General features: G+C 44.5%; 4 protein-coding genes across 4 annotated transcripts in view; 3 read left to right on the forward strand and 1 right to left on the reverse strand.

Annotated features, from left to right (window-relative positions):
- Positions 1-944: 944 nt before the first annotated feature.
- On the forward strand, positions 945-1910 carry LOC128740102 (uncharacterized). Its single transcript, XM_053835612.1, has one exon. It carries the CDS (start codon positions 945-947, stop codon positions 1908-1910), a length of 966 nt encoding a protein of 321 aa, XP_053691587.1.
- A 63-nt stretch (positions 1911-1973) lies between these two features.
- Positions 1974-4300, forward strand: LOC128740103 (uncharacterized). The gene is made up of 3 exons (XM_053835613.1): positions 1974-3371; positions 3482-3715; positions 3761-4300. The coding sequence occupies exons 1-3, from the start codon at positions 1974-1976 to the stop codon at positions 4298-4300; spliced, it is 2172 nt and encodes a 723-aa protein (XP_053691588.1).
- A 137-nt stretch (positions 4301-4437) lies between these two features.
- LOC128740104 (uncharacterized) lies at positions 4438-5136 on the forward strand. Its single transcript, XM_053835614.1, has one exon. It carries the CDS (start codon positions 4438-4440, stop codon positions 5134-5136), a length of 699 nt encoding a protein of 232 aa, XP_053691589.1.
- Positions 5137-9911: 4775 nt separating this feature from the next.
- The window catches only part of LOC128742270 (uncharacterized), a 135129-nt gene continuing 132695 nt past the window's right edge, over positions 9912-12345 (reverse strand). The window contains exon 10 of the mRNA XM_053838575.1: positions 9912-12302. Within this exon, the coding sequence (XP_053694550.1) occupies positions 9942-12302 (2361 nt within the window). The 3' untranslated portion in view covers positions 9912-9941. The remainder of the gene's footprint in view (positions 12303-12345) is intronic.

Raw genomic sequence — 12345 nt, forward strand, 5'->3', positions numbered from 1 at the left:
GTTCGATCGTGTTCGCGTTCGAAACGTGCCACACCGCTACCATTATTGAAAAGTGAACTCTTTGAACGTGTTCGTTCCTGCTGGACGTGTTCGAACCGTTCCTGACTGAACATTTTGAAAAAAGTGAACGTGTTGAAACGTGTGGCGTGTCACGATTTTCGCTCGTCGCGTTGCGATTAATTCGTCAAAAATATTTTTGATTAAGCGATGCCCGTAATGCATTCGCCGTCGCGTTCGGAAAACGGTGAAAAAGAGGCATCATATCACGGATATGATGAAGCTGGTGCTGTTGCTGTTGCTATGGATCCAGTCACCTAAAAGGAATATCATGTGGTCTGCCGCCAGCGCTCTCAAGTAAAGCAGAAACTAGTGCGTATTCAACGAACGCTCATCCCCAGTGCAGCAATTGGTTTAGCACAATTAAATGTGCTATCCAAAACGCTTTCTGCTGTATACACGGAGTACAGTGGATTCCATAGCAAGGTGCTATCGTTAGTATCGGATGAAGCCCTGGTCCATGAAGAAAATGAATATGCTGCCTTCGAAGATATCTACAACAATGTGAGCAACGCCGTGGAAGAGCTGCTGCTGGAAGCAAAGAACCGTGCAGTACCAACATCTGCACCTAACCCGTCATCTCAACAAGTGATTATCCAGTAACAGGCCCTCAAGATGCCAATTCCAACGTTCAGTGGAAGCTATACTGAATGGCCGAAGGTTAAGGCCATTTTTACCGATCTGATGGCCAATTCGGGTGATACAGACGCCATAAAACTGTATCATCTGGACCAAGCGCTTATCGGAAATGCCGCAGGTGTACTAGATGCCAAAATCCTGAGTGAAGGGAACTACCAACAGGCCTGGAACGTCTTGATGGACCGCTACGACAACAAACGAGCCGACATTAAAAAAGACATTTCCGAGGACTGCTGACATTAAAAAAGATGTCTTCTATCGCCAATAAAGAACTTCGTGCCCTTGTTGATGAAGCAGTCAACCACATCGAAAACCTGCGCTACCTCCAGCAGGAGATCAATGGAACGGCCGAGCATTTCTTCGTTTTCTTGATCGTGTCAGCTCTCGACAAGAGTGCGCGCCAGGCTTGGGAAGCAACACAGAAGGGTGAGTTACCGAATTATCAGCAGACCATCGACTTCCTGAAAGCCAGATGCCAAGTTCTGGAGAACTGTGAAGCAGCAGTCCAGCCAGCCCCGTCGAATCCAAATCCCCATCCACCACAAAGAAGTGTATCACAAAGAATCCATACTGCATCGACCGACCCATCCCAACCACCAGTCTCCTGTGAAATTTGTGGCGGTCCCCATCGAAACGTTCAGTGTTCGGCCCTATCCAGCCTAATCCCAGCCCAGAAGAACGAGAAGATCCGAGCAGCTGGAGTCTGTTTCAACTGCCTGCGCAAAGGCCATCGCTCCAAAGACTGCCCTTCCGATAAGACATGCCACAAGTGTCAACGCCGACATCACACGTTGCTCCATGAGAATGAAGAACCCAGCCGAGGTACGAAGCCCAACGTATCACTTCCCACCGAGACGATGGCGACCCCGCCACCGATACCAGCTACAACATCATCGCAGATGCCAGCACCAGTGAACCAACCGGTTTCAACAACGTGTTCCGCAAACTTCGCCCAATCCACCAAGACTGTACTGCTGTTGACTGCGGTGGTTCAGGTCTACGACAGGAGAAATCAAGCACATCCATGCCGTGTGCTGTTGGATAGCGGTTCCCAGGTCAACTTTATCACGGAAGAGATGGCCAACCGTCTTGACATCCCAAAGAAGCCAGCCAACATCCCAATTGTTGGCATTAACGCCCTACGAACCCACGCTCGTGATAAGGTGACCATCAAGTTTCGATCCCGTGTATCAACGTTCCACGCCAGCCTGTAGTGTGTGGTATCTCCAAGAGTGACTGGGACAATTCCAACTTCCAAGATCGACATCGCCCATTGGATGATCCCAGAAGGACTGGTCCTTGCCGATCCCAAGTTCCACATTCCCGACAAAGTGGACTTGCTGATTGGTGGGGAATTATTCTTCGACTTGCTGAAGCCAGGTCACCTCAGCCTAGCAGGTGGATTACCACAGCTACGTGACACACAGCTTGGGTGGATAATAGCTGGCGTCATCATCGAACCACCACATGCATCCAACGTTTCTCCCATGTACGTCCACGCATCGGTTGCAGACATCGAGCGGAACATGCAACAGTTTTGGCAAATCGAGGAAGTACCAGACGTCCCCAACCTGTCGACCGAAGAGATAGCATGCGAAGCCCACTTCCTATCTACCTATCAGCGTGATGAATCTGGAAGATTCATGGTCCAGCTCCCGTTCAATAGTGATCTTCCCCTCCTGGACGACTGTCGTGCTCTGGCCCTAAAGCGTTTTCTGATGTTGGAGAAACGATTCGTCCGCAATCCAGAACTACGAATTCAGTATGTGGATTTCATCCGGGAGTACGAGACTCTCGGTCACTGCCGGGAAATCATGGAATCTGAAGACCCGCCCAACCAGCAGAGCTACTACCTTCCTCACCATGCCGTACTTCGACCTTCGAGCACGAAATGCCGTGTCGTGTTCGACGCAAGTGCCAAATCTTCGCCGTCGCATCTTTCGCTGAACGAGGTACTCCACGTCGGTCCAGTAGTGCAAAACGATCTACATCATATTATGCTACGATTCCGTAAATTCAAGGTAGCATTTACCGGAGACATCTGTAAAATGTACCGTCAAGTAGTCGAAGCCCCATCGGATCGTCGATTCTTGCGCATTTTCTGGCGAGAGCAGCCGTCATTGCCATTGCGTGTCTTGGAGTTGTGCACTGTCACCTACGGTACCGCATCGGCCCCCTATCAAGCAACCATGTGCTTGGTACAGCTCGTCAAGGAAGATGGCGAGAACTTTCCCATTGCCGCTCGTAGTATGAAGGAGGAGACCTATATGGACGATGTACTGTCAGGAGCTGACTCGGTGGAAGATGCTGTCGTAGCCAAAGAGCAGTTGAAGAAACTCCTAGGTCGAGGAGGTTTTCCTATACGGAAATGGTGCTCAAACTCTCAGCAGCTGATGGAGAACATACCTATCGATGAACGTGAGACGATGACTCCGGGGGAGCAAGGAGTGGACGAAACCATAAAAGTGTTAGGCCTGCGTTGGGACCCAACCGCCGATACGCTGAAGATCGTCTATCATCCGAATCCACCTGTGAAACAACCACCAACGAAACGTACGGTGTACTCCGAGATCGCCAAATTCTTCGACCCGCTTGGACTGGTTTCGCCGGTGATCGTCTTGGTGAAACTCCTCGCGCAGAAGCTGTGGCAGCTTAAAATCAACTGGGACGATCCGGTGGATGAAAATATTGCCAAGCAGTGGCAAAATCTTCAACTTTCCCTAATGCATCTCCACGACATGCAGGATCTCCACGAGATCCCTCGGTGTTATTTTGAACGATGCAGTCGCCTACGAGTTGCATGGTTTTTCGGAAAGAATTGTGTGCCGCCCTCCTGTTGACCCGTTTACTGGCGAAGGTACTGCCAGCCCTGGATATACCGGTTCAGGAAGTTGTGCTGTGGAGCGACAGTACGATTGTCTTGGCCTGGCTTAAGAAACCCCTCAACCAGTTGCAGCTAATCGTTCGAAATCGAGTCGCTGTGATCCTGCAGCACACAGACAAGTTCCGGTGGGAACATGTCTGATCCCATCGGAATCCAGCCGATGTCATCTCTCGCGGACAGCTTCCAGAAGATTCAGCTACCAACACTCTCTGGTGGCATGGTCCGAGTTACTTTGAAGTGGAGTGCTACGAAGTGGTTATTCCGGACGAGATACCTGAGGAAGCGCTACCGGAACTCAAAGCTACCGTCGCCATCTCCGATATAAGAATGTATATGCCTTTATTCTTCTCCAATTACAGCAAATTCCGCAAGCTACAACGAATTGTTGGCTACATTCGTCGGTTTGCTAATAATTGCCGTAAGCAGAATCCAACCGACCGAGAATTGAGACCCCATCTGACCGTCCATGAGCTTCGCCGTGCAACAGAAACCATCATCCACGTCATACAACATGCACACTTTGCTGACGAAATCAAACGAGTCCTCGACAACGAACCCTGTAAGAGGTTAGGAAATCTTCGTCCTATTTACACCAACGATTTGCTCCATGTTGGTGGCCGACTTGACCGATCGCAACTACCATTTGAAAGTCGCCATCAAATTATCTTACCGGATAAGGATCCGGTGATTCATCGTTTCATCCAGCAGATGCACTGCTGAATGCTCTTCGCCAAAGGTACTGGCTCCTGAAAGGTTGATCCATCATCCGTTTCATCACCCGTCGATGCGTTAAATGCTTCCGAACCAATCCTACGACACCCAATCAACTAATGGGAAACCTGCCAGCGTCGAGAGTGATGCCATCGCCCCCATTCGCCATAACCGGTGTGGATTACGCCAGCCCCTTCTGGATTAAACAAGGGTCACGTCGTCCAACGCTGACCAAGGCGTACGTAGCAGTTTTCGTTTGCATGGAAACTAAGGCTGTACTCCTGGAAGTCGTCTCCGATTTGAGCACCGATGCTTTCCTGGCATCCCTAAGAAGATTAATTGCTCGCCGTGGAAGGATTCATGAATTGCACTCGGACAACGCCACCAACTTCCGAGGTGCGAATCATGAATTGAACAGCCTATATCAACAGTTCCAGAATCAGCAGGCTGTGAACGCCATCGAATCCTTTTGTCGCAGCCGTGAAAGCGAGTGGCACTTCATCCCGCCAGACGCACCGGAGTTCGGCGGCCTCTGGGAGGCGGCCGTGAAATCCTGTAAAACACATCTGAAGCGTGTCGTCGGCAACGTGAAGCTGACATTTGAGGAGCTTTCAACTGTTATGGCTCAAATCGAGGCCGTCTTGAATTCCCGCCCTTTATTCGCCATCTCGAATGACCCGGCGGATCCACGAGTTATCACCCCGGCTGACTACTTCATCGGACGACCACTCACCGCTCCAGCTGAGCCCTCCTTAGAAGACGTCAAGGTTTCCCGTTTGGCGCGCTGGCAACATCTTCAACTCCTTCGTGAACATTTTGAGTGCTTGGAGCAGAGATTATCTTAACACCCTGCAACCCCGAAAGAAGAACCAGCGAGAGATACCAAATGTTCGCGAGGGCATGATCGTCCTGCTTCATGACCGGAACCAACCACCCCTCAACTGGAAATTAGGACGCATCGTAGCAGTCTACCCTGGTGACGATGGACTTGTTCGTGCAGTCGATGTATTCTCCAAAGGCTACCAGTATCGTCGTCCAATTAACAAGGTATCCATCCTGCCTATCGAAGACAACGAGTTAGTTGAAAACCCCGGCGATGTCCAGAGAACCGCGGATCCTTCAACCGGGGGAGGATGTTCCGTCTCCAGCCGAAAATAACCCGCACCCAGCAGCATACACTGCTGGCATCGCGCAACACACACTGTCATCATCCCGCAGCTATAAAAGCAGCCCACCCAGAGAAAATCACCCCATTCCATTTTCAACCATCCAGCCGTTCACCTCGCAGCAGTAGCAATAAGCCGAAGAATTAGAAGAGGAGTAGAATAAACTTTTGTTAGCATAGCAGTCGGTGTTTGTTTGGTCCACCGTCCACTTCCCCACTGGATTTTCCCACTGAAAGGAGAGCGAGCAAAGTCAACCCCTAGCCCTATATGAAGAGTTGATTTTCTCACCGAAACTTTTGCTTTTGCTTTCGCTGCCGCTACTATACAGTCCACTGCCAGAAGATCGTTCAGAGGCGAATAGATATGTTCCACAAATTTCAGTTTGCTGTCGATGAGAATCCCCAAGTCCTTCACTACGCCCTTACGTTCTAAGCTTGTTGTCTCCATTATGTAATCAAAAACAATCGGCGCACGTACCATCGTGAATGAGATTATGCAACATTTGTTGACGTTAGCTTTCATCCCATTCAATCTACACCATTCAATGAGCGCGACAATGTCCATTTGGAGCGCACAGCAGTCTGTTAGTGTTGTGACTACACGGTAAAATTTGAGGTCATCAGCGTATAACAGTTTCGGGGATTTCAATTTGCCGCAAAGTTGGTTGATGAAAAGAACGAACAGCAAAGGTCCCAAGATACTGCCTTGAGGAACTCCGGACTGAATCTTGAACGGAGTAGAGCACTCCCCGCCAATTCTCACTGTTGAGCTACGCCCCGTCAGATACGACAGAATCCATTCTGTCAGCCACTCAGGTAGTCCCATTCTCCTAAACTTCTCAACCGCCAGAGTGTGCGGAACCTTGTCAAACGCCTTGGCAAAATCAACATACACAGCGTCGATCTGTTGTCGTTTAGCTTAGCATGTTTGTCGTAGTCGAACGGTTTTCATGAAGTCGTGTTCTGCAGGTATTATGGACTTGACAGATTGGTAGAGCGAATCGTGTACCATACTTTCAACTTTACTTTGCACGGCAGTTCTCTACTTCATTAAGCAAACCCGATTTATAAATCGGTGTGATTGAAGCTGATTACCAAATACTTGGGAAATTCCTCTCGCTGATAGAACGGTTGAACAGTATACTTACAGGGTAAACGAGAGCATCAGCACACTGTTTTACAAAGAAAGGAGGTAATTGATCAGGACCGGGTTCTTTTGATCCTTCGATGGATTGCAACTTTAGTTGGACTTCGTGGGGCGAGAAATTCATCCAGAGCACGTTCACGTCATATAACGCGGAATACTGCTCAGGTACGTTTCAGACAAAGGTGGTGAGTTATTACTTGACACACTTTGAAAGAAAGACGAGAACATATTCGCTGTTTCCTGCGGCGTTGTGGCATCTAATCGTTGGTAGCGCATGTTTTGAGGTATCCCTTTCATTGCTGGTCGGTCCTTAACGTAGGTCCAAAATGACTTGGATCCACCTTACATGCTCTTCTATACGATGAATGTAATTACGAAAACTTGAAGCTTTCAGAGTTGAATTGAGCCTCAATTTCACGCATTTCAATTTTCCGCGATTCACTCCTGCATTTGAAGTACCGTTTCCTGGCTTTTCGAAGACGGTTACGAAGATTCCGGAGATGCTCGTTCCACCACGGTTGGTTGTTGTGAAATTTCTTTTTGCCTTTTCTGAGTGGTACATTTGCTCGAAATATTCGATCGAGCTCATCGTAGAAGCGTATAACTGCATCGTCAACTGAACCAACCTCCAATAATTGGCTACAATCTATTTGCTGAATAAGCCCATTCACCAAAGACATTTCACAAAGACGAAAATCAAACCGTTCATCTTCTTCTTCCTCATAAATATTCTCAGCATTCAGTTTTAAAACAATCGGCTTGTGATGTCGGTCTATCCTCAGCAACGGTATCGGTGGTTCAAAAATTTCTGCGCAGGCTGTACGATTGTATAACAATTCCCCGAAAACCATTTCCCCGAAACCCGTCGCCCCGAAAGATATTTCCCCGAATGTATCAATTCCCCGAAAACTCTTTTCCCGAAAGATATTTCCCCGAATGTAATAATTCCCCGAAATATATTTCCCCGAATGTACTAATTGTAAAAACCAAGTCCAGTAATCTGCCATTGTCGTTAACACAATAATTCTGCTGTTGTAAACCCGTGATTAATAAAGATTGAACTAATGTTGACTCGGACTCAGCAGACGCATTCTTCGGCAAAAAGCAATTCATTTCGTCGTCATAATCCCATCGCAAGTGTGGAAGATTGTAATAAACACAATTGTTTTTTAACGATCTTTCGCTAGCAGAGACAATTGTTGAGTGCACGCTGCATGTCGTTCGTACAGCACGGGATCAGAATTTGGAGGTAGATACACAGCGCAAATGAAAATGTTACCATCCTTCATCTCAATGCGGACAGCAGTTTGCTCTAGCATATCGGCTTCTGTAAAGCTAACGGTTGTGCTTTTTAAATTAATTTAACACCGATCAGTACACCGCCGCCTCGCTGGCATTGGCTGGTGGCAGAGTTTCGGTCGCAACGATAAAGCATGTAATTATTGGTAAGCTCCGAATCAAGAATATCTTTCTTCAGCCAAGTTTCAGTCAAAACTATAACATCATAATCGCACGAAGCGAGAGCAAGAAACAAATCATTAGTTTTGGTTCGTAGGCCCCTTGTGTTTTGATAGAAAATTGTCAATGAACGAACGGTGCGAGGGTCGCATGTGTGGCTATCAGCTGATACCGTTTTGCAAGTACGATTTTGGTCTGTTGTCGAGTCATTTATTAAAACGATGTTACTGCGTGGCAGTCTTTGCTTATTGGTGGCTTATATGGTGGCAGTCTATGCTTATTGCGATTGAATTCCACCCGGCGTGGATGGGAATCGAAAGAACGTGCGTGTACTAGCAGTGTGCTGAAAATCAAACGGTCGGAAGATAATTGCTTTCTGCCAGGTCGATCTGGACAAAGCTAGATCTTTTGAAACCATCTCGACACCAGCTTTGAAAGAAACAAACTCACGTTTGTTTTGCGTTTTGGAGCCAGCTTAACCACGTCCACTGTTTTGTCTGTGTTGAGGTTGTTTCTCACAAGTTTTTCGATCTGATTTACCGTTGCTTGAGGATCAATTTCGGATAAATATAACCAAAGCAACTTGTCTTTTTTAGCCGCAGCCAGTGGGATAACATCAGGCTGGATATCTCTTGTACCTTCTGTGGCATTATCGCGCTGCTGTGACGGTTCGTCAGGAATTATCAATCGTGGCCGTTTGCGTGAGTTTGCCTTTCTTGAAATTCAAGGAGGAGTGGGTAGTGGAGTTCGCTGGAGAATTGTGTTTATTTTCATGGTGTTGAGTGCAATTTCTTTGCGCAGCTCATCAAGCACTTTGTTTTGATCATCATGCATTGCCTGCATAGCGTTGTTAGTAGACAATATGGTTTGACGAAAACAAGCGTTGGCCATCATTTTCGAACAGGCATGGCATGGCATGGATGTCCAAAACATTTGTGAACTATCGGCGATAGCACCCCGTGTTTCAGCAGTTATACGGGCACACTTCAGATGAAAAGAAAATTTACAGAAGCCATTGCAAACGATTTCGTCAGCTCCTACTAGATCGCCGGTACAACCACAACAAATAGACTCCTTTGCCTTTTCTGCTCGTTCGTTATTCATTAGAAAAGCATTGTAGTGTAATGCGGATTTTTCACTTATAACTCCTTAAAAGTGTTGTACTCCAATAGATACCGATGAAGCGATGAAAGAAGCGTTTGATACGTTATGCTCAGCACAAATTAAATCTAGGAAAAAGCAGAAAGACGTAGAATTAGCACAGATAGAATACAGTCAAATTGAGAGCTAGCTGACATAGTTTTTGTAGTAGACCGATTTTAGGGCAAACAGAACCGAAAACTAAAAATGTTTAATAACTCTGTAACTATTGAGATTTGACCATAAGCGTATTTTTTGCATCAAATATGGTCCTCTATCACCCCCTGAAATATTTGCACTAAGCTACCTAACACCCTGTATAATAGGTATTTTTGTAATATAAAATTCACTTTCATATATACGTTTTCGAATCTAGAATTCTAAGCAGTGCGTTTCCTAGCACGAATCGCTCGGACTCTCAGTATCGCAAATACGATTCCTCTCACAATTCCTCCATCAAATCCTGGAGATTCTATAACGGGATTCCCAGTGTATTAGTAAAAGTAATGGGCATTTTTCATTTGTGTAAAGAATACAGGCCAGCCCCGGGATCTGGCTACAGTTAGGCAATCCTCAAGATTATGTCAGATCTAGAAAAGCACAGATAAAAAGACATTTCGGCTCTGTACAATTTTTAAAATGCCCATTTGACATTCGGAAGAAAAAACTGATACCAACTTAAGTAGATATTTTTAAAACTTTTTCCGTGGAATATTTTTTTTAACTATATTAAATATACTTTACAGTAATTCTATTTTATCTTTAGTCATTATTAGAGGATTGGCCAAGCACGATATGGAGTCTTTAACTGTATGATAAATTATATTTTTTATTTGTAATTTGTCTTCGTGATTAGAATGCGTATTGGTTAGATGACGAAATTCGTTGGTTAATTTAAAACAATACGATATATTTTCAGGAGAAACGAAATCTTCTGCAACTTTGATACAATTGTGCAAATTTCGAACCTGGTGTGGTGCTCCTGCCGGTATAAAAATCGCGTCACCAGCACATTGTACAATTGCATATCCAGCAACATTATATTCATGCAATAATCGTTTACGCAAATTGGCATCCAAGTACCACTTTTGATCATGAATAGGATCGTGATTCGCCTTTATACTGCCGCCTCGTTCAACTTCTATTTTATTTAATAAGGAACGAATTTTGTCAGCATCTTGAGCATGATAAATGTGCCATAAAGCACCTGGTAAATCATTTTTCTCACGAACTCTCTGACAAGTGAATATGTCACATTCTTCTCGTTGTATAGCATCATACACTTTTTGAATATATTTATTTTCATCTACATCAGAAGGAACACTAACGTGCACCATAACGTTTACCGCATCGGATACATCTAAATGAAGATTTGTCGTCCCCTTAGATGGGTGCAGAGCTGAGCCATAGGCGCTGTACATTTTTGGGCCCAAATCAGGCTTAACAAAAAAATTACATAATCGACTGGCCAAATTAAGACGTCCTTCGCGGCGTGTGTACTCAGCCAAAGGAAGACATTTCATTAAATCAGCATATCGGTCAGGCATCATTTCAGCAAAGTCGTCACCAGGGGGCCAATCTTTTAATTTTAAAAGCATTGGACGATCTCTTTCATCCAACAATCGACTTCCAATCTTTTCGAAACCATCCCAAAATATTTTCATTTTTTGCTCCTTCACGAGTTTTCCATTTAGACAATTAATAAGATCATTCACTTCTTCTCCAAATTCATTTGCGAATGATTTTGGCAACCAAAAATTTATATCCATTTTGTTTGATACGTAAGATATCATGACTGGTTGTCCACGTTCCCACTGATCATGAAAAGCGGAATAATTTCTATCGTTAAGAGGATCTAACAATCGAAGTAAACGACCATTGCAAAGCCACTGGTGAGCAACATTTGGATATAGTTTCTGTGACTCTTCCAGATTAGTTATACGTTCTCCCTTATTCCGAAACTCTAATCCAGTCTTTATATGCTTATTGTATTCCAAGATTTGAACGTTGCTTATATTATCCATCTCGTCGTGGCCCGTTATAAACACAAATTGATTTAAAAAATCATGCAGAAATCTCTGAATATTCGCATGTTTCACTTCAATTTCTGCTGTAAAATCGACAAGACTTTGCGATTCTAAATAATTCTCTGTCAAATGTTTTTCAAAAAGACCAGAAATGTTAAAGACCTTATCAAACTTCAGCAATTGTTTCACTATCATATTAAATGTTTTCCAATCAAGGTTTGGAGATGATTTAAATCGATGCTCTTCATTGTACATAGCTTCAATCTCTTGTTTTACAAACATATTCGGCAATGGCCTGTCTTGTAACCCTTTAGCAGCTTCGGTGTTGTTCTCAGGTGTCTCGAATAAATCAGTTTTCGCAACTTCGATAACATTAAATGCACACTTGTCATCTGATAAACCACTATTGCTGTTTTCTTTGTTTTCAGTGCTTAATGAATAGTTAATAGTCTGAAAGCACTCGGTGACATTTCTGTCTTTGAAGAATATTTCATTTGTAGTTGCTTTAACATCGCTTTCACTCATAATATCGTTCTGAAACCCTTCAAAATCATAACTTTGTTTCTCTCGTCTATTTAAAAATTCTACATCAGAATTTTTATCTACGCTTAATTCCCTTCCGAATATTACTTTGCAACGCACCGTTTCTTTGCTGGTTTCACTTAACATGCTTTCGATATTTTTAATTGTAATTGATATCATTTTTGTAATGGTTTTATCATCAAAATCTTCATCCAAATTTTCATTCTTATCATGCATATAGTCAATGGTCTGCACTTCATACTTTTTCGACTTCTGTGTTTCTTTGACTGGGTACATAAATTCAAGTTTATCTTTAATTTTTCGAAAGAGCGATTCTTTACTAAGTGGGCACTCACAATTGAGCGGTACTTCCAACAAAGCACATATACCATGCATCTGTCTCACCAACTTATACAAACAATTGCTCGGAATTATTTGTGTAAGTAGCAGTTTTTGTTGATGATGGGGTTGTCTATTACTGCAGTGTAACCACATGTACTCGTCCCGATCTCTAAAACTAGCTTCATGCCTACTATAGCCGTGTTTTCGACCCTAGAAAATAGGTTGTTTAATGCAGGTTGTAAATACTATCAGA

This window comes from Sabethes cyaneus, chromosome 3 (assembly GCF_943734655.1).
Source record: "Sabethes cyaneus chromosome 3, idSabCyanKW18_F2, whole genome shotgun sequence".
In the NCBI taxonomy this organism is placed as follows: Eukaryota; Metazoa; Arthropoda; class Insecta; order Diptera; family Culicidae; genus Sabethes; species Sabethes cyaneus.

Coding starts and splice junctions, on each gene's coding strand:
- LOC128740102 (XM_053835612.1), top strand. CDS start 945: ATGTCTTCTATCGCCAATAAAGAACTTCGTGCCCTTGTTGATGAAGCA.
- LOC128740103 (XM_053835613.1), top strand. CDS start 1,974: ATGATCCCAGAAGGACTGGTCCTTGCCGATCCCAAGTTCCACATTCCC. Junction 3,372..3,481: donor AAATCAACTGGGACGATCCG/GTGGATGAAAAT, acceptor TGAACGATGCAG/TCGCCTACGAGTTGCATGGT. Junction 3,716..3,760: donor ACAAGTTCCGGTGGGAACAT/GTCTGATCCCAT, acceptor TCTCGCGGACAG/CTTCCAGAAGATTCAGCTAC.
- LOC128740104 (XM_053835614.1), top strand. CDS start 4,438: ATGCCATCGCCCCCATTCGCCATAACCGGTGTGGATTACGCCAGCCCC.